Source organism: Diadema antillarum, unplaced genomic scaffold (genome assembly GCF_040938485.1).
Source record: "Diadema antillarum isolate AM-2024a unplaced genomic scaffold, OU_Dant_1.0 seq00000931_RagTag, whole genome shotgun sequence".
Taxonomy (NCBI): domain Eukaryota; kingdom Metazoa; phylum Echinodermata; class Echinoidea; order Diadematoida; family Diadematidae; genus Diadema; species Diadema antillarum.
The window spans coordinates 84,304-105,289 of record NW_027271782.1 but is presented as its reverse complement, the minus strand read 5'-3'; the positions used below and the strand labels follow the sequence as shown (position 1 = coordinate 105,289).

At 38.1% G+C, this 20,986-nt stretch overlaps 1 protein-coding gene across 1 annotated transcript; it reads left to right on the top strand.

Moving 5' to 3' along the window:
- Positions 1-3,463: 3,463 nt before the first annotated feature.
- On the top strand, positions 3,464-19,156 carry LOC139741469 (membrane-associated transporter protein-like). The gene is made up of 7 exons (XM_071652053.1): positions 3,464-3,941; positions 9,084-9,239; positions 11,484-11,742; positions 15,802-16,037; positions 16,464-16,574; positions 17,155-17,363; positions 18,944-19,156. The coding sequence occupies exons 1-7, from the start codon at positions 3,464-3,466 to the stop codon at positions 19,154-19,156; spliced, it is 1,662 nt and encodes a 553-aa protein (XP_071508154.1).
- Positions 19,157-20,986: the final 1,830 nt, after the last annotated feature.

Here is a 20,986-nt window from a genome sequence, read left to right as displayed (position 1 = left end):
AATGCGTATTACTGACCCACACCTTTGATTTTGTAAACTTTCTCTCTTCTCTGACATTAATGTAAGAAGAATGCAATTCACCATCGAATCACTCCAAAGTTAAATCTATTCAGTAAATACGTGACTTGTGGTATCTTTATACACGATCTTTATATCAACATCTATATTCATATCACTATAAATTTTGTGTACAAAATAATGCAAGGGGGAGCAGTGTGAATTGTCAAAATGCATGTATATACACTCTAAAAACGCAAATGTTGAATCAACATTTAAAAGGCCGAGGGGTGACAGCATTTTTGAAGTGTTGCATCCAACTTTTAAAATAAAATTTTAAATGTTGAATCTAGCAGGAAAACCAACACTTTGAAAATGTTGTCATTCCTCGGCCCTTTTAAATGCTAATTCAACATTTGTGTTTTAGAGTGTACCGGTCTCTTCATTATGCTACTTCCTAAAACGCGTTATTTTCTGTCAAACTAGATGTACGGACCATGAATGAAGACAGTGACAATGCTAGTAAAACAAAATATGAACATTAAAAACTATACACTCAGTATTATAATATAAGCAAGCCAAAAAGGAGGTAAAAATGCTTTGAGAATTTATGAAGTTTTGTGTTTATGTTGTAAAACAATAAGTCGACTATCCCCCTCCCCGGCCTGCCAGTTCAACTATAAATCTAGCGCTAATGCGGGTAAAGGCCTGAGTGCACATTTACACGATAGAGACATGCGAAGGTGTATAACAAGGTGTATCACATGACATTTTGACGATGACAAGACAAAATGACTCAATGAAGGCAGCGCTGGAATGTCGTCTCACTATACCAGCAGCTTTATGGATTTTCTCTATCGTATCGAGTCGAGATGCTTTGCGACCCGCATCTATATAATTCTCTTCTTCATCTTTCCCCCCTTTTTGGAAGAGTGATAAGCACACGTGAATATGCATCATAAGTATACTACAATTTAACTATAATGCAAAATTTCATCAAGAACAGCTATCGTATCTTACTCTCTCGTCGTAGCAATTTTTTCCCCCTCTGGAGTAGGAATAGTTCCATTCTTCTTTTTTTTTCAGTGCGTAGGTGTGTGTGAGGGTGTTTGTTCTAAACTCTGATCTAACGAAGTTCAATTTAAAATTGTAATTCTCATTAATTCATTGAAGTTTTTCATCAGAACGTTATATAGCAAACATATTTCCTTTATTCTATAATTTATTTCATTTCATTCAATAATTGAAATCATATAACATAACGGAGAATACAGGAACATTATTTTCTAATTTCAAAGCAAATAATATTAAGCAATCATGTTGATGTTGATATCATATATATATTTATATATATATATATATATATATATATATATATATATATATATATGTTGGTCTTTGAAAAAAACCAGTCCATACAATACAGAAAAGTGTATACTTGCGGGGGAATTTAACGGCTGAGTTCTAATGAGTCAGATAGTTTGGTTTTTTTTTTTTTCAATTTCAGTTATATGTTTTTGGCGTGTTTTTCTTTGTGTCCGGGAATGCTTTCATCTGTTTTCTGAAGATAGTCATAATATGATTTTAAAAAGACACGTGAACATCGTTGTTTTTGTACATTTAAAACCAGTCAAGGCTTGCTAAATTAGCCCTGAGAATAGGTTAGTTTACGGGAATGATGGCTTTGTGTCTCGGTTGACAATAGGCGTTTTCACATCAGCCCGATAAAAATCCAAGCTCGAGATATTTTTTGATTTCCCAAGTCAGAAAATAGCGCGCTATTTCGAAACATCGGGCTGATGTGAAAACGCCTATTGAGGACCGTGTTTGCAGTGTCTGAATGCTTGATTAATAGTAACCGATCAATGTGTGTTTCAAAAAGGTCAATAAACATGATAAAGTAGTAAACAATTCGAACACTGGAAGACAGAGTTGATGGGGCAAGGTCATGCAAAAATTGGAATACTGAAGAGTAAGGCTTGTTCCATCTTCTTTCTTTGAGCCGACCAACCTCTATAGAGAAGAATAAAATGTTTCCCTATTGAGATGGGTATCAACACCTATATAGGACAATGTTAGACCAGCCTTTTCTTATAGACATCTATTCTGAATGACTTGTCGATTAGTTTACTCATGTGACCGGTCATCCAGGGCCTCATTTCATAGAAAGATTGATATGATAGCAACTCTTGCTGGAATGGCAATTGTGGCAATTGTCATGGTAACGCCAAGAATCCAGCTTCCTGATTGGCTGTTGCTATGGGAATTTACCATTCCAGCAACCAGTGCAAGTGTTGCTATCTAACATCTTTTGTGAAATGGGGCCCAGATCATCCTACAATAATCCAAATGGGGTTTCATGAGGACTTTGTGTATATTATCATTAGGGAAACATCTTTCTATGAATTAATTTTCTTATATGGAAAAATATGAATATCATAGAGGGTTCTGCTTCTGTCATACATTGTTTATTTAAGTTTTGAAGTCCATGATACGTACTTGGTTTTCATAAAATATGACCCCGATGTATATGCTTTCCAACATGAACATTTTTGAATATTGCGAATTTATTTTCAGATCTAATAAGCCTAAACTGACATTTATCTATATTTAACAGTAATTCATTGTTTAAAAAAACATTTACAAAGGGACTCGAGGTCTTCACTGTTTTACTTTTCGTAAGCAGGCTCTTTGACTGTTTGGAGCGAAATATAAGCCCATATAGATGTCATCCTCGTGTTCAAGTATAGGGAAAGTGAACACTAATCTTGTTTAAAGCGTTATCAAAATCCCTGTTAAAACAAGATAAACGTTCCTTTTATATATAGCCATCGGAATATACGGTAGAAAATTAAACGTGTTTGAATGTTACTTGTATGGGTAAAAAGTTATATCATAGAGCCACAAAATCTCCATGGTTATATGAACTTATAGGATATTCAAACGGGATAATGTATATTTGTAGGAAAACTTGAAACTTGAATCGGTCCATGCGACCTTTTTTTTTTTTTTTTTGATGTTGTTGTTAAGTGGTCGATACCAGTGGATGCAGGTCCACATGAATGCAAATTGTGCACTCCCCCCCCCCCCCCCCCCCATGTCACTGTATCATACTACCCTTGAGTCAGTGGCATCTTGTCAATGTTATCCGAGTAGCGAAGTATTGCTGGTATACACTCTTTTCGTCCTTCTGAGCAGAGATCACGTATGCTAGTAGGCCTAACATGCGCAGCCTCATCAGTAAAGGCTTTTGAGACGAGGCGGCCGAAGTATACAGGGCCGTAAAGACGCCATTCGCCGAACGGAAAATCATAAGAAAAAAATTCGTCACAACTTCTTGATTGGATCTGTTTTGGTTTTGAAGTTTTCGTCGGTTATCCATGAGGACTAGGGCTTCAGTGAAGTCCACATCTCCTGTACTCGGAAGCTTTCGTTTTCCAAGAGATACCCAAGGTAGAGCGCCGCTATGACGGTCGAGCAGCCTAATGGGACCGGCGGGGATGGACTTTGTGAGGACATAGTGACGGGTGATTTCGTGGTCGAGGAAAATGGGAAGGACCAGTCGCCGAGGTTGTGCGGGAGTCTGGACGAGGAAGTGGGGACCTTCATCGATGGAGAACGCTGCGGCTCGAAGAAACGACGCCGGCCGAGGAGGACTCTCTGCCAGCTGCTCCTCAACGGTTCCCAGCAGTTCGCGATCGAGTTCGCCTTCGGCTGCGAAACTGCCCTCGGCTCGCCGCTCTTATTAGAACTCGGCGTTCCTCTTTACCTGTACGGAATATGCTGGTTACTGGGTCCAATTCTGGGCTCCACGCTCGGACCTGTTCTGGGCTCGTTTAGTGACAATTGCACGTCCCAATGGGGACGCCGGAGACCCTTTTTGGTGGTCCTTAACATTCTCACCCTTCTGGGTTCAGCTTGCTATCTCAACGTGGAGAATATTGGTGAGAATAAGGCATACCATCTAATGTCATATTTTACATCGTGAGAAGCTAACCTACATTATTATATACACTACTAGGCATTCTGGTACACTTGTGGTTTTTTTTTTATTGTATTTCTAATGTAATCATTCCTATTTTCGCTAGCCGTCCCTTGTTGCGTTATCAATGGCAAATGTTAACTGGGATACTCATGTTTGTTCCGGTAGATAAGTATAACGAAAAGAACGATGGAGGTTTCATTTAAGAATGTGACGGAATGCAGATTTGTTGTTGTTGTTGTTGTTGTTGTTGTTGTTCTGGTTTTTTTTTCGGGGGGGGGTATATCTACGTGAAACATTGATATTACCAAGGAGTTACCATCACAACTCCTATAGATATTACTGAATTTAAGGGCAGCTGAAGGGGGCGGGGAAATCCAACGTGGAAAAGAAGTGCCTTGTTTTGATTCTGAGTTCTCTGTGCCCTGTTTGGTATATTTGCCCTTTGCTGAGTGGAATTTGTCATGTGCAAGTTTCCTTCGTTTATTGCTATGAACTTGAAGTACCAATACTGACTACAATGACTTTGTTTGCTTTTGTTTTTCTTTAATGCATCTGGTATTTTTCCCCCTCATGCATACTTGCGATACAGTCCCACTATTACACGCTAGGCTGACGTGGGACTCGAAGGCCTATTTTGGTCTTTGCAAATGTGACTATATTTATAAATGACACCATGGTTTAGCCTAATTGGCCATGTGTACGAGAATGGACATAATTTGATGCACAACCCAGGAATAGATGTTGAGATATTGTTGACATGCAGTATGTTCGCATTAACCGATGTCCTGTACCGTTAAGTCAATCACAAATATAACGTGCTTTCTAAATACCAATAAAAGAGATGAAGAGTTTGTTCGCAAAAACCGATAAGTCCATATTTGCCAAATGGAGATATTTGCGATTAAAGTCAAGAAAAATAAAGAGAATAATAAGAAGCTTTTTGCTTCTTTTGACCATAACTTCAAAAATGTGCCTTTATATGTAGTGACCAATATATCATTTAAAAGGTATTATTTTGTACTTTATGACAGAGACCGTACTTCAAAATCTTCAAAATTAATGGACTAATCGGTCTTTGCGAACAAACTCTTCAGATGTTCACGTTTAATTGTCCGAGTCCCAGGAGTGAAAGGATATACATGTATTACTATATTTGCATACATTATCATACATTGTACATAATCTTATACAACGTGTGTGTGAGTGCATTTGCGTGTGTGGGGTTTGGAAGGGATATGAGAGCTGAAGTTGTCCGCGATGCACCATTATTGAGTGAAGATGGAAAACCAAGGAATAGAACAAAACCCCGGATGTCATTTACGATGTGAATAACAAGTATGATGTATTAACGATAACTGTAATATATAAACACTTTCCTCTTTATCAACATTACTGCTGTGTTAACTTCATGTCAATAATTCAACACTTAAGTGGGCTATGAATTTGATGAAGCAGTGCAAATTATTTGAACGTTTGATATAATGAGGCTGTTATTGGTACCCTGAGACTTGTGACTCACCTAACATAATCACCAACCGACGTAAACCTCTTATTGTCCATTATGGTATATGTGTCATTTCAGATTGGAATGGGGCACTGTGTGAGTGTATAATTCTGCATGCTGGCATGATATATCTGCGTATGTATACCTGCCACTCATGATAAAATTTACGGCACTTATTACCTGATGTCCCGTGTCACACAGAAGTGATATATTTACCAATTCATAAAACCTTCAAACAACTCATAGATATTTGTTAAGCAATGATCAACATGTGTTGTTGTGTTTAAAGAAAGAAGGGAGAGAAAGAAAAAATGGGGCCCTATATAACAAATAATTTGCCCCAGGCAATACTAACATAAAACAAATATAATAAATCTGAAAGGTTTTAAGCAGGAATATAAGAATGTACCAGGATGTCTCCACGAGCACTGACGAGGGAGCTCATAACGTCTCCGCAAAGGAGCTCATAAAGTCTCCACGAGGGAGCTCATAAAAATACAAATATCAAATATTAATCATTAGAGTAATATTGTGACTAACATAACTACTTAAATATTCTCATGTATTTCGAATACCGCCTGACTTTGCAATATAATAAGAGATCGTGGGAGTCCGTTGTCAATAAAATTTTACAATAATGTGGATGGCGTAATATGAACGACTGTAGAGCGTTTAACACTCTCTGTGACAATAAGTTTAAAGTCTACAAATTTCACACACGTACCTACCTGAACTATGTAAAGGAAAGTAATGTGCCACGCAGATAATTAAGGGTCCATTGCTTTTCTCTTCTATTTCACTTGTATGAATTTAAAAGGCGGTACTGTACAGTATGTCAAAAAAAAAATATTACAATCAAATTTTCGCATTGATAACACCCAAAATGATTAAACTGTCTAAATGCTACTTCAGGGTCTTAAAATATAACATCTTAGCTCTATTTTGCAGAAAACTCCATTCAATTTGGTTAAAGCCCCCGTTCCACTATGCCGTTCTCGCTACGATTTGACAATTTTCTCAGGTCGGGAAGGATCGGGTAAAACCTGAGCCGATCTGGACACAGTACGATGTTAGAACGCTCTAAGTACGCTGCAGTTACGACTACCAAGTGCTTGCTACGCTCTTACTACGATGATCGGGAATTAGACATTGCGATCTCTGCCGCTGCCGGTACGCTTTAGAACGATGTAGCTACGCTGTTAGTGCGATGTTGCCGATGTTATCCGATCAATGCACGCTGTATCTACGCTCTGAACGATCTATACGATCTTATCACGCTGTTACCCCGTTCAGAGAGCTGAAAAGTGCCCGATGTGCCCCGATGTACCCCGATTCGACTGTGGATCAGCAGTCAGTCAACTTATTAGCATGCAGAACCGAAGAAATATACTGTGGACCTCGAAGATTCATTCTTCTTTTTTTACTTTTGATTTTCAAAGTTGTTGTTGCTTCGTTATTCTCACTACTCTTTCTTCATCAGCGAGCAAGTGCTTCTGTGCTTCCAGTGCCCTGGTTATGACCCACCATTTCCCTCTCCTCTCCCCTCCTCCCCCCCCCCCCTTGTCCACCTCGGACTTACTACCTTCTTCACTACTATATCTTTCTATCCTCTCATCAATTTTTTCCTTACAAGAGAGCCGCCATGTGTTTGTTAATGTGCGTCCGTATGTGTGCATGTATGTGTGTATTACTCTGTCTGTCTTTTTTTTTTGCTACCGCTTAGGGAAAATTGTTGTTGTCGTTTTTTGCAATTATTTATTTTTCTCTATGAGGGGACTGCATTCTAATACTATAACAAGCTCTGCTTTTTAGCAGGCCTCTCCATTTCCAGCAATATTTTGTATGCATTTACCACAGTGACGTAACTGTTAGTTGTATCTCTGTTGATAATTTGCCTGTATCTCTTTTACAATGTTACTCTGTTCATCGCATTGTGGTACTGATTTCATGACGTCTGTGTATATGAGCTATTCTTTGTATTTTTTATTATTTGTTTGTTGGAAGTGAAATAAATCAACTTGAACTTGAACTTGAAGAGCCTCCTCAACTCACGATTCTTTTGCAGCAATGCATTGTATAAACAAAGACGTGCTGATTTTTCAAAGGATTTTTTCTTGATGTCCTTGCTTTTATAGTCCGTCTTCCTCCAGTTGTAGATGATTTCATATTCTTCAAAATTCTGCTATGTCCTCTTCCTCCTCTTTCAGCATCACGTGCAGTCTCTCTTTCTTCGCCTTTTGGGTAGCTGCTTCCCTGCTTTCTTCTCTTCTTTTTCTTCATCTCTTCTTCTTCTTCGAAAATTACAGCTAAAATTACTTCCCGTTCTTATGCCGATGTTACTACGCTCAGAAAGACCTTGTTACGCTCATCCCGCTGCGTTTACGCCGTCATTACGCTCTCCTCGCTGCGTTTACGCTGTCACTACGCTCTCCCCGCTTGCCGTACGATTAAAAATATGTCAATTTTGATCGGGAAGATCGGGAAGAAATTTTGAACCGGTTCAAAATTTCTTCCCGATCTGAAAAACTGCCCGCTCCAACCCCGACCTCCACACGCTGCTGCTACGATGCTTCCGATCCCCGTACGCTTTTGCCGCTCTCTCCCGATCTGCTAGATCGGGACAGATCGGGGTCCAAATCGTGATAGTGGAACGGGGGCTTTAGCGATCACAGAGAAATGTGGAATGTTAAAATGTTTGAAAGCATGTCATGAGTCTGGTTCCTCGAAGTTTAACACTTCGATGCTTTTGTGTGTGAATACAATAGACAGAACTTGGAGGGAAGAGAGTCTTGACATCCTTTACAAAATTCCTCATTTCTCTGTGACCACTGAAGCAAATCGAATGTTTTTTTTTGTTTTTTTTTTGTAAGATGTGGTTCATACCCTGAATGTGTATTTTGATTGATTCACTATTTGTAAAGATATCATTGCGGAGGGTCCCGTTGTATTTTTATTTTTTCTTATTTTTTTATTTTTTTTTTGGGGGGGGGGACATACGGTATAGCTGCAACTGCGAGGTTACAGGAATGGCGGTTCACATTCTCGAGGTGAAAGTATGATAGCAAATATCTCTTGGAATTAAAAGGCCCATTTTGTGTAGAAATCAGGCGCAATGAAAGCACATCCTTTAAAACGTTAGTCTCATTCTCATGGCATTCCCAGCATTTCTTATCATTTCGTCAGTATTGATATCTAAGGCTGATAGCAATGCAGTCGCATATAGTCATGCATTATTGCATTTCAGGTCTCTGTTTCTTAGTAGGCTGTGCCGTCTATAGATATTATACTCTGAAATAGCTCTCTCGTTATGTGCGTGTATGACGTAAATGCAAGTTAATCAATCGAGCGAAACTAACTCAGTGTTTCAAACTATAATGAACCCGCATGGACTATTAAACTCATCTCAATTTCCTCTTCATACCAAATCCACCATCATCCCCCCTCTCTCCCGATGCTCCGAAAACGAAAAGAGGTTCGTCATTCCAAAGGTTCGGTAGTACTAGGACGTTTTCGGATTAACGAACCTTCAGAATAACGAACATACACCCCTGTCGTTCTTCCCTTTTTTTTTTCTGTTCTTGGTGGTCATCCATCCAGACAACGAGGAGTGGGCGTTAACCGCAGCGATGGTCGGAATCTTCCTGGTCGACCTCTGTGCCTTCCTGACCGAGTCACTGTCGAGGGCCTACCTCTTGGATGTCAGCGAGTTTTCAGATACCAGCCGTGGACTTTTTATCAGATCGATCATTGGAGGTGGGTCTTTTATGACGTATGCATCAGGGTTCGCAGTGGCAGATCCAGAGGGGGTGAAACCGGCGCACCCCCCTTATTTTTCGTAAAAAACAAAAGAAATAAAAAAAATGAAAGTAAAACTATGATTCGTGGGTGTCGAACTCGTGACGTGCACCCGTTGCACATTACTTCTAACAGGTTCTCATAGCTGATTCTTCATTCGAAAGGTCTCATGTTGTTATTTCTTTATTTGAAATCGTAACATTGTAGTCACGTACTGCGGTTGTCGATGTCATCTATCAACGGCATTGATTGTTCCTTTCTACACTTAGACGTTGACGCATTAAACTTTAATGAACTCTTAATAGCAACAGTATGTTCTGGACTGTTATACGTATGTTATAGGCATGGGTATACCGTCATCTGCTGTCTAGTGGGTTACATATCACCTCTCACAGACTCTCATCCTTTCGAGGGTTTTCATAATTGTTTTTGTTTCGATCGAAATTAAATCGTAGCTATTAAGTACCATAATATGGTGCTGCTGTCGTCATAATTTATCACATGTACTTCATTTGATCCGTCCAATATGCCTTTCACATCTATAACCTAAAGGTGTGTATCAAAATTAATGTCTGCGAAGGTATATTTCCACCTGTAGTTTTGGTGTACGCTGTTACTGAATAATGCATTAATTCATTGTATGCTGATTTGATTTGATTTGATTTGATTTGATTTGATTTGATTTGATTTGATTTGATTTGATTTGATTTGATTCGCTTCGATTCTCTGTATGGCATCGGTTGTCAATTCCATCAACGTTCAGCGATATTAGCGAGCATTATAGAATATATCCGTACAGTATATGGTACTGCACAAACTGACATTTATTTCTGAACAATTTAAACAATTTTCGTAACGCATCTGTGACATAATTACAAGCGCTATAAATTTCTGTCAAAACGGGTTCCAACAACAAGCAAAAAGATTGTACTCTTTGGTAACGATGATACATAACATTTATACAATAAAACAAGGGGGTCAAACATGATGCTCGTCGAAGAGGAGGATAAGGTAAAAGAAAGGGAGAAAGAGAGGAGAAAGGAAGATAGGGGATGGCTGAGTCAGTGATGGAAATCTCTAGTGTACATTGTAGTCTTGCAATATCAACTCGCGATACATAATCGTACACGTACATGCATATTATATGTAAAGATTAAAGTAATGAGTTCATGTTGCCAATGTTGTATTTCTAGTCTCTCGTATATTGTCGGACAGTCGGGACTATGCGGGTGTCTGGTGCAGGTAATGTTCCTGCTGGGTATAACGGCGGGGGGGGGGGGGGGAGGAGAGGGATTACTCCTTTTCTCTGACTGGTGTTTAAGCTGCAGGTGCCATTTTATTGTTTCTTATTGTCCATGTATCAAGGAAGTCTCTATCGGAATACAACACTTACACTTCTGCACGTCTTATTAAACCATTGATTGATTGAATGATTGTTTGATTGATTGTTTGATTGTTGTATAATTGATTGATTGATTGGTTGGTTGATTGATTGATTGATTGATTGATTCTTTCACTCACTCATTCATTTATTCATTTATTCATTCATTCATTCATTCATATATTGATTGATTCATTGATTGATTCATTTATTGACAGATTGATTGATTGATTGATTGATTCATTCATTCATTCATTCATTCATTCATTCATTCATTCATTCACTTATTGATTGATTGATTCATTCATTGATTCATTCATTCATTCATTCACTCGATCATTCATTCATTCATTCATCCATTTATTCATTCATTTATTTCCACTTTGTGTCTACATGAAAACGAGGAAACAAACAAATCTAAATTACACAATGACTATTACAATACAATCAGATTTTGTTTTACATGATGTAGAAAGGTAAAAACGTACAGTTCAGATCAAATTGACGTACGGCAAAGTGACAGCCAGATTAAAAGCATAGTTTATATTACTTTAGGCTCCCGATAATTGGACACATAACAAAACATAATAATATTATTATACAAAAATGAGTTTAAATTTAAAAAAAAGACTGGAGCGGAAGCTCCGCTTACGAGAAAGAGATAGGAAGAGAGAATTGGAAATAGAGGGAAGAGAAGAGATTAGTTGAGATGGGAGGGGAACGAATAGATGGAGAGCGGAAAGGATGTCAAGTACACGTAGGACGATTGACAAGTTTAAACAGAATATCTTTGTGGCAATTTATTTCACTTGTGTGTATAGGTATTGGGTGTGGCACGGCCTACCTCGTCAACGGCATCAACTGGAAACAGACGTGGCTTGGAACGATCTTCGGCAACAACTACGAAGTCATCTTCGTCTTCAACGTCCTAATCTATATCGTGTGCGTGCCGTTGACGTTGGTCAGCATTCCTGAAGAATCCCTGGCCGAGGGCGGAGGGGAGAAAAACAAGGGCGATCTCGAGGAGATTCCTTTGTTGCCTAATGACGCAAATAGCAACGGTGTTCGTCATCACTATGGGTAAGCACACTGTGGGTGTATTCGTATTTTTTTTATGTGCAGGTGTATATACATTAAATATATATGAATATGTACGGAAGGATCACCTATTCAGCTCTGTCTGCGAAGACATGGCTGTTCTTCCATGGGGTCCTAACATTAAATTCATATTGGGATGGAAAAAAAATGGAACTGTAAAACTATATACTGTATAATCATTAATACCAGAAAAGGTGTATATTGGCTGAACTTCATACAATGTATCAGTATATACACGTACATACGTCCTCATTATCATTCATATAATCGATCCTTGTTTTGCGTTGAGTTACAAGGTGATCAAATAAAGTGGTGATGAATTTATTTTCGTAAATTGGTACTGATGTGAGATCAAGACAAGCGAGGGGTGATTAAGAACTTGGAAATTTCGCAGTCGACTATAAGTGTCTCTCCATTGGGCTTTGCTGACAATTACTGTACTTGGTGATGCCATTCAGCACTTAAAGGGACTGTACAGTACTGATTGAGGTGGGGATTCATGTTTTGAACATTCCTAAGTGAGATAATGAGAAACCTCTTATGAAATATGAAAGAGCATGTAATTTTAAGAAGGATTCAACGTTTATTTGATGAAAATTGGTTTTCAAATGGCTGAGATATCCAAAAAAGTGATAGTAATAAAAGGCGACAGGCCACGCCTTTTATTAGGATCTCTTTGTTTCACCTTGTTTTTGGATATCTCAGCCATTTCAAAACCGATTTTCATCAAATAAATGTTTGATTCCCTTTAGAGTTGCATGCTCTTTGACATCTTATAGAGTGGTTTCTGAATATCTCGCAAAACGTTAAAACCTAAATCCTCACCTCAACCAGAACTGCACACACCCTTTAATCTGCGGACTCATTTTCGTATTTCCTGCAGGTTTCATATCATTTCAGACGCAGTAATCAAGCTATTATTCCAGTTTTAAACTTTGAGACACATTGGGTTTTGCCTTTATTGAATGAGGATATTTCTTTGTGAGAGGAAGTCGCGTGGATTACGCAAACCAAATCCAAAAGCGAAGTTCGTCTCTACACTTGTGTCTGTATCCAATAAAGTCAGACATCTTCGAGTACCACTTCTTTTTTCTACATACCAGCAAAATTAAGCTGATGTCCGGTTATCGTGTTGAACTTTATTTTGTTCCCGTAGGGCTGTTCTGTGGGTGCGGGTTCGGATTTATAGTGACCGGTGTAGTGGTAACATGAACACCATAGCATTTTAAACACATTAGGCCTACACAAATTTACATAGCCAACCATTTACTTTTTGTCTAATTATAGACCGTGTCATTGTTATACAACTGGATCATCATTAAATTCACTTTTACTGTTATAGTCGGCATTATTCCATTATAAAAATCCCCCAAAATTCTCGGATCACCACCAAAATCTAATCATCTCTTACTTGTGTCATTCTCAAACTTTACTGTAAGTTTCATTCAAATCCGTTAACTACTTTTTGAGTTATTTTGCACACGGACAAACAAAAAACAAACAAACAAACGGTAACGAAAACATAACTTCCTCCCTTGGCGGAGGTAAAAATATTATTGGTATATATATTGCATAGGTACATTTATATCGCACGAAGTTGCCTTGGACACGTACGTGATGGGCGCTGCATTATATTTTATGAATATAACTCTGACGGGAAGATGAAGCCAGAGGACGTAGCATGACAGCTCACGTTTAGTGCCTTTACTGTCAAGTTATCGACTCTTTTACCGGTCTTCGCTGTGCTTTTCCAAACGCCATGATCAAAATCCCGGACAGTAAAACTGTCCAAAGCTGCCAATAAAGGCACTATTGAAAATGAACTATCACTCTACGTCTAAGCCTACCAGCACAAAGTATCTGTGGGTAGTCGCGACTGTCCATTTTTATAAGTTGTCGATGCACACAGCTAGAATAACAAGTAAAAGTAGATAGCCCAGGCGTGTCTATTTAATAGGCCAGTTAAGAATTTATTTCTTCATTTGCGATTAGTTGTAGCTTCTGTCTTAATTGCTCAAGGTCCAGTAACAAATTAAATCTAACTCCTATTAAACCCAAAATGCAGTGATGGGTTATTGTCCTTCTTGTTTTTGTGTCGATGATTGCTTTAATCATTATACCCCCTAACCACAAGCCAGTGGCCTGTTATGCCGTGTGGTTTTATCATACTGTCCATTTTTAGTGCTTCATAGGGTTAAACAAGCATCTTCTTCCACAAATATGAGCACCTATTACCGTCATGTCGTATACCTTAACCATATTTAAATTCATTGAATTCATAAATTACTCTACAATATCGCCAACACACTGAAAACTTGAAGTGATCCCGCCCGCTTTTCTCCAAAAGTTTTGAAAAAATGAATTTGAAGATTCTTCTTCTCTTCTGTTTCTTCTTACTCTCCTTCTTTTTCATGACTTTTGCTCAGGTAGGAAAAAAAGTCCTAAACATTATGCTAAAGATGCAAGTAGAGGTTGGTTAGCCATTAGGCGAGTGTATCCCCACCTGCCTGTTAAAATTTGCCTTCTGCAATCTCAATCCATCTGATATTTATCATGTTTATGCAATATAAAAATATGCAGTGAAAGTCGGAGGTGCCAATGCAATGATGATAAAACTGATAAGATGATTTCTTGATGCAACTGTCTGACAAATTGCCCTTCATCAACGTAAACAAACACCGATTATTGAGTCTCCGAGTAAAAGCCATGATAAAAATTCGTGGGCATATATGCCCTTCATACTCGGGTAGGGCTCGAACCTACGACCTTCTGAACGATATAGACAGGCGCCATATCCATTAGACCACCGAGTTCCATAATTATATGCATATTCTTTTGTTGTAATACATTGTACTTGTTAAAAATCTATATCGATAACAAACATGTGTTATTTGAGATAAGATTTCATCTTAATTGAATTGACTTGAATTGAAATGGCAGTGATTGAAAAAAAATCGAAATGCCACAGTTATTTTGATGCATATGTGAAGGTCAGTTGTATCACAAAATATCCTACCATATACAAATTGTGCAATAGAGCCTAAAATATAATAGATATCACCATTTTTCTCAAAAACAATAACTGTAGAGGTTTATTCTAGAAACAATTTTATAATAACTATTGTTCAAATTTTGTATATTTAACAATACTTAAACATGATTATACTGATTAACATTTTTACATTGGTTGTTTCTATCCCTAAACTCGCAATATGTTTTTAGAATTATTGTGAAGATTTTTTGTTTTATCTGCAAATTCTATTAATGCCTTTAATAAACACCGATTTGTCTAGTCGATACTTTAGTCGTTGGTCTGGTCTGGTTGTTGTGGATATGACGCCTGTCTATAATAATCAGAAGGTGAGATCGTGAGTTCGATACCCACTGTGCGACCTGAGCCTGCGAGCTGGTGGCGAGCTGGTGCGAGCTGTATGGAGCGCCAAGTGTCGCATGGCCTATTTCTCAACGAAATGACTGCTTTCGTAACGAAATAGGCCATGTGACACTTGGCGCCCCATACAGCTCGCACCAACTCACCACCAGTTCGCAGGCTCAGGTCGCACAGTGGGTATTCGGCTTATTCGCGGAAGAAGTCGCGGAAACTGATGTTGTGCGCGACGTCTCCGAAGACATTTCCGCGATCTTGCGGAGACCCATGGCGACCTACCGGTGCCAATGTAAAGACGTCACGGAGACGTCTCCACGTCTGAGATCACGTATCGGAGACCTCATAGCGACGTCTCGCGACTTCTGGGCGAATGAGTTGTCACCTTATTTGGGGACGTCTCGGAAGTCAGCCTGGCCTCGCCTTCTTGGTGAGGATGCAAGCCCTCTTTTGGTCTTTCGACTCGCGCAGATCGCGGCAGTCGCAACGACATCTCATCCGGTGAAATAGGTCCTTACGTCGATGAATGGCAATTTGTCGATCAGTTGCAATAAAAGCAGCCTGACGCAAGAACCACTGACTTCCATAAATGCTTTTTTTTAAAGTAAAATCCCTCAAGATTTCATTAACTACCTCTTCTCTCTCACTGGTCGTAGTAGATCAACTGACGGGCACGATGCCAGCTGTAGCTACACCGGGACGACCGAGCTCGTGTCTGCCGAGTCATGTGACAGCTTGGAGAGCGCCCCCAGTATTGGCGATCGCATCAAATCTGTCTTGCGCATGCCCAGAGCGCTCGTGTGGCTGTGCGTGACGCATTTCTTCGGCTTCTCGTCCTTTTGCGTTATTCTCCTGTACTTCACTGATTACTTCGCCCAAGCTGTAGTAGGCGGTGAGATATTTCTTTCTCTTTTTTTCGACTTTTTCAGGTCAATGCAAAGAACATTGTTTCTTTGCGGCGTGATGCGTAAATGTTTAACCTAGATTTGATAATGTCTTAAGAAAGTGTATAACAATGGCAGTTCTGTCGGAAATTTAACAAATATATCAAGAAATTCATACCATCCCAAATTACATTCATTGATCACGCGACTGATTTCTGCTGTTTATTCTGTTTAGTGTTTGCTGTCGTTTTCTTTTTTCCCCCGTCACTGCTAGTGTCAACGATTTTCCCTTTGCAGGGGGTATTACGTATCGAAATTCTATCGTACCTGAAACAAACAAACAAAAAACAAAAAAAAGATGTAAAATGTCAACTCAAAAGTCACCAAATTAGAAAAATGAATGTATAAAACTTTATTGCGATTCTTTACTCCAGGAAACCCGGACGCACCGTTGAACACCACAGCTTTCGAGGCCTATGAGGCTGGAACGAGACTAGGCAGTTGGGGTCTCTGTATCTTTGGATACTCTTCTGCATTGCTTTCAGGTATAATAGCACTTCTTGTTTAACTTTTATTCTGTCTTATCCTTTGTTACTGTTATAATTCTGTCTGTGGGCAATGCTGTATCTCTCACGGTATAGTTGGGCATTGAAGACATAATTTGTGATTGGTTTAATTGAAATCACGTGACATTCATTCGTATATTATTGATGAGTGTTTTAAACTGCATTGTGTGTGAGTAATCAATAGAACCCCTACGATAGGATGCACTGTGTGCATGCTGCATGCATGCTCTGTCACTCGTCATTGTAAATTTCATCAATTCATACCTAATTAACCAGCGCGCAATTCTTTTTCACAGATTAAAAATAAAATGTCAAAGTGTCTGTGATACACCGCTTATTAATTTTTAGACAAAATAATATAGTGTGGTATTTGAGATTATACAAGATGATGACTGCGAGTAATGTATAATTGCATAAATTGATCGATAATGAATAATCAATTCATAACTTGCAGATCAAATACATGTAGTGCGTTAGTTTTAACGATGAATGACTTGAAATATGAGTAAAGAAGGCAGTTTATTGTAATTTCCTTTGTATTTCATCTTTCAAATCACAGTTTGTTTCATAAAGATCACACAATACGTAAGTCTCAAGGCGGTGTACGTCACCTGTCCACTCATCTACGCCGTGTGCGTCGGCAGCTTGGCTCTACTGACGGACTACCCGCTCGTGACTCTCGTCCTGTGTTCTACGTTCGCCCTCCTTTTCTCCACTATACAGACAGTCCCTTACGATATCCTGGCTATCTACCACAGATCGAAAGAGGTGATTATTCGAAACCTGTAGCATATCGTCCACAAGATACCGAGTTTGAATCCTGGTTGCTTGATTCCCCCCCCCCCCCCCGCCAAAAAAAAAAAAAAAAAAAAAGAAATATATATATATATATATATATATATATATATATATATCTACTCTTTGATTGAAGGGATGGTATAGTAGGCCTATTGGTTGACTTGAGAATTCAGCTGTTAACTTTTTGCGAGGTATTTAAAAACACCTCATGAAATGTTGAAAATCTTACAAGTCTAATAGGAATTCAAACTTATTTTGATGAAAATCGGCTTTGAAATGGCTAAAATATCCAAAAACAAAGTAAAACAAAGCTATCCTAATAAAAAGTGGGTCCAAACTTTTATTAGGATTGCTTTGTTATGGATATCTCAGCCATTTTAAAACCAATTTCCATCAAATAATCTTTAAATTACTCATAGAATTATGTCTTTTCATATTTCATAAGAGATTTCTCATTATCTCTAAAAATCACCATCCAAAAAGCGTCGGAAACCTCAAGCCCCATACCTACCTCAACCGAAACTATACCATCCCTTTAACATTTCAAAAATTACATGGCCATACCGCCCCTTGATATATCACGGATTGAACGGATCACCTCATTTGACAGTCTTGGCAAATTTGGAAGTCTAGTTATCAATGTGATTTCCACTGTTACGCTGCTGACGCGTCTGTCCGGGTGATTAGTACGTTGTACTGGTGATCGATTACTGGAGTGCTATGACGTACTAAGTGTTGTCTGCTAAGTTGGGCTAAGGAGGTAAAGGTACTCTATAGAAGCATATTATTATTCTGTTTGCGCGGACCAGATTCTGCCATGTTTGACGACAACTGGCGTTCCAAATTTCTGGATATTGATAAAAAAAATTTTTTTTTCTCCCTCCTTTCATCATAGGTGAAATGAAAATGACTGAAAAAGAAAACTTAGTAGTATAAAAATTGTAACATTGAAACCAGAAGAGCAATTTGATGATTAAACGAAAGAAAGAAACTGGAAAAAAAAATGTCTGTTTGGTTCTCGGCAATCATGTGAATGTCATAATTTGAAGTTTCTTGTTTTTCCTCTTCCGTTTGGCATGATTTAATTGCAATAATGTGTTAAGGGTGTTGACTAAATGTCATCTGCTAACTTTGAGCATCATGCTCCACCGACGTTATTATGCCCTTAACAAAATCACTTTCTGAATTCAAATCTGACGTACAATAATGCACGAGTAAAATCAAGCTGTGTGTATCGGGTTTTATTTGTTTCTTTTCGTTGTTGTCATTACTGTGCGTGTGTGTATGTGTTTTGATGGGGAGAGGGGTAAAACAAAAAAGAGAACATGATGTCGTTATCAATATTAGTTACATGATGCAGTTCAAAGTTTAATAAAAAAGATTCTGGTCGTTTAATGAGTTTTGAAATTATAACGGTGCTATTAAAGTCAAAATTGATTCTGTTTTATATTTAATGTTGCTTTGTTTCACAAGAATATCCCCTCTCATTCTAACTTACATCTAGAATTGTTTATTTTCCTCATTCCTCACCGCACGTCTCTGACATGCAGTTCACCCATCCTGAGAATGGTTTGGTCCGCGGCCAGGGAACTGACATGGCCATGCTGTTTGCCATGGCATTCATAGCACAGATCTTTGCAGCGATCACCATTGGTCCTCTGGTGACAGTAACAGGATCGGAACTCACCGTAGTTATATCGTCGTCTGGGCTGGCGCTAATGTCAGTAATATGTGCAGCTTTTCTAGTTTCATATGAAGTATAGGGGTATTGATTATATTCGGGTATTTGTGTTTTACTTAACGGGAATAACACAGCAACTTTTTGAATAAATTTCAAATTTCAAGAACAAACTGAACAAAGAATTCAAGCATTGATGGCGTAATCTTATGTGGAGCCGGTCACTGTAAGGTTATGAGAAGTGGTTAGAAGAAGGATTTCACCATTTAAGGGGAATTCCACTGTAATTAAATGTTAGTCTGGAAAAAAAAAGAGTAAGATGTTTTATACAACAATGAGAATTTCATCAAAATCGGATGGAAATAACGAAGTTATAGCGTTTTCAAGTTTTGTGAATTTTTCATGAAACAGTTCTTGAACAGTCGGTGTGAATATGCAAATACTGGAGTGATAATGCCATGCCTGAGAATTTGTCATCATAAATACTTTCTACATAGAATTCTGCCACTTTTCATCGAACGCAATTACGCTCCAGTCCCAAATGCTGATATATCTAATTAATCAGAATTCTGAATATTCAAGCAGGAATAACATCCTTTTTTGCAGTTAGATAACAGAAACAATAAAATAATTTTCTCGTACACATTCAATGGAAAAAATGTGAGGTGATACTGCTCACTTATTTGCATATTCATACAAACTGTACGAAACTGTTCGGCAGAAATTAGCATAACTTCCCAAAACTCCCAAATTTTCATCCTTTTTTCATCGAATTTGTATTGTTATGGTTTAAGATTCTACTCATTCCTATCAGACTATATAGATAATTTCTTTTTAAATCTATATAATGACCAGTGAAAGCATCAATGAGAATTTGGCTATATCTTGAGTGATCATTATTCACAAACAGCAGTCATCAATACGATTAAAATATTTGCAGTGTCGATGAAATAGGATATACGTGATTTCTATGAAAATTCGAGATCAATCTTAACCTAAAAATTTGGTGAATGTGATGAATGTGATGTATTACATATAATTATGATGTATATTGTGGAAAGTACCTTAGTATGAAATTTTTGTACCAAAAAAAAAAAATACGTTTCAGGTTTTGTAATAATTATACCGGTTAGTAATATTTTCACTGGTACAATTAACGTATCTTGCAAGTCAAACTTGTATTAGATTATGAAAAGCTAAGTTAAGTTGATATTGTAGTTCTCATTTCAATTGAAGTTTAAAACTTCAAGTATATGATAATCATTTTTTATATTTGCCTGACAACAGACTGATGGAATAGATGAAAGACCACCTGTTGTGTACGATTTCTATGTGTTATTTTTTGTTTTGTTTTACAAAATAAGAACGATAACTCTTCTCATCAATGGAAACAATTTTTATAACTCATTTTTGTTACTTTATCATATTGTTATCATCAGTATCATTATTATCATTGTGCAGAATCATCAACATTATTACCGTTCAAACTCAAGAGCAAGTTAAGACGCAATGTCATTTTGTGATAGTTCTGCAATACGACAGTTCATTGTTTGTTTCCATATTGAGATACGGTATGCATTATCTCTATTTCCTTTTTCTTTTTTACGAATGTAGTGCCTTGGATAAGGTTCGACACTAGCGGTGGCCGGTTACCCAGGGCTACCACAAATAGATGTCAGTCTTTTAAAGAATAGATATGTTTTGATGGTCCGATAGGGCCACCCAAATTTGTGAGTGTATACGTTGTTTTTGTGTGGTTTTGTCATCCAAAAGAAGGGAGGATAACTTGCGGCTCAGTGGCGGTACTGCACGCATTTCAGCTGGCTGCCGCGACCAGGCTTGCAATAACAAGACTGGTGTTAACAAATAATGACGATTAAAACAAATTTTGAAGAATTTACAAATTCATGTGCAC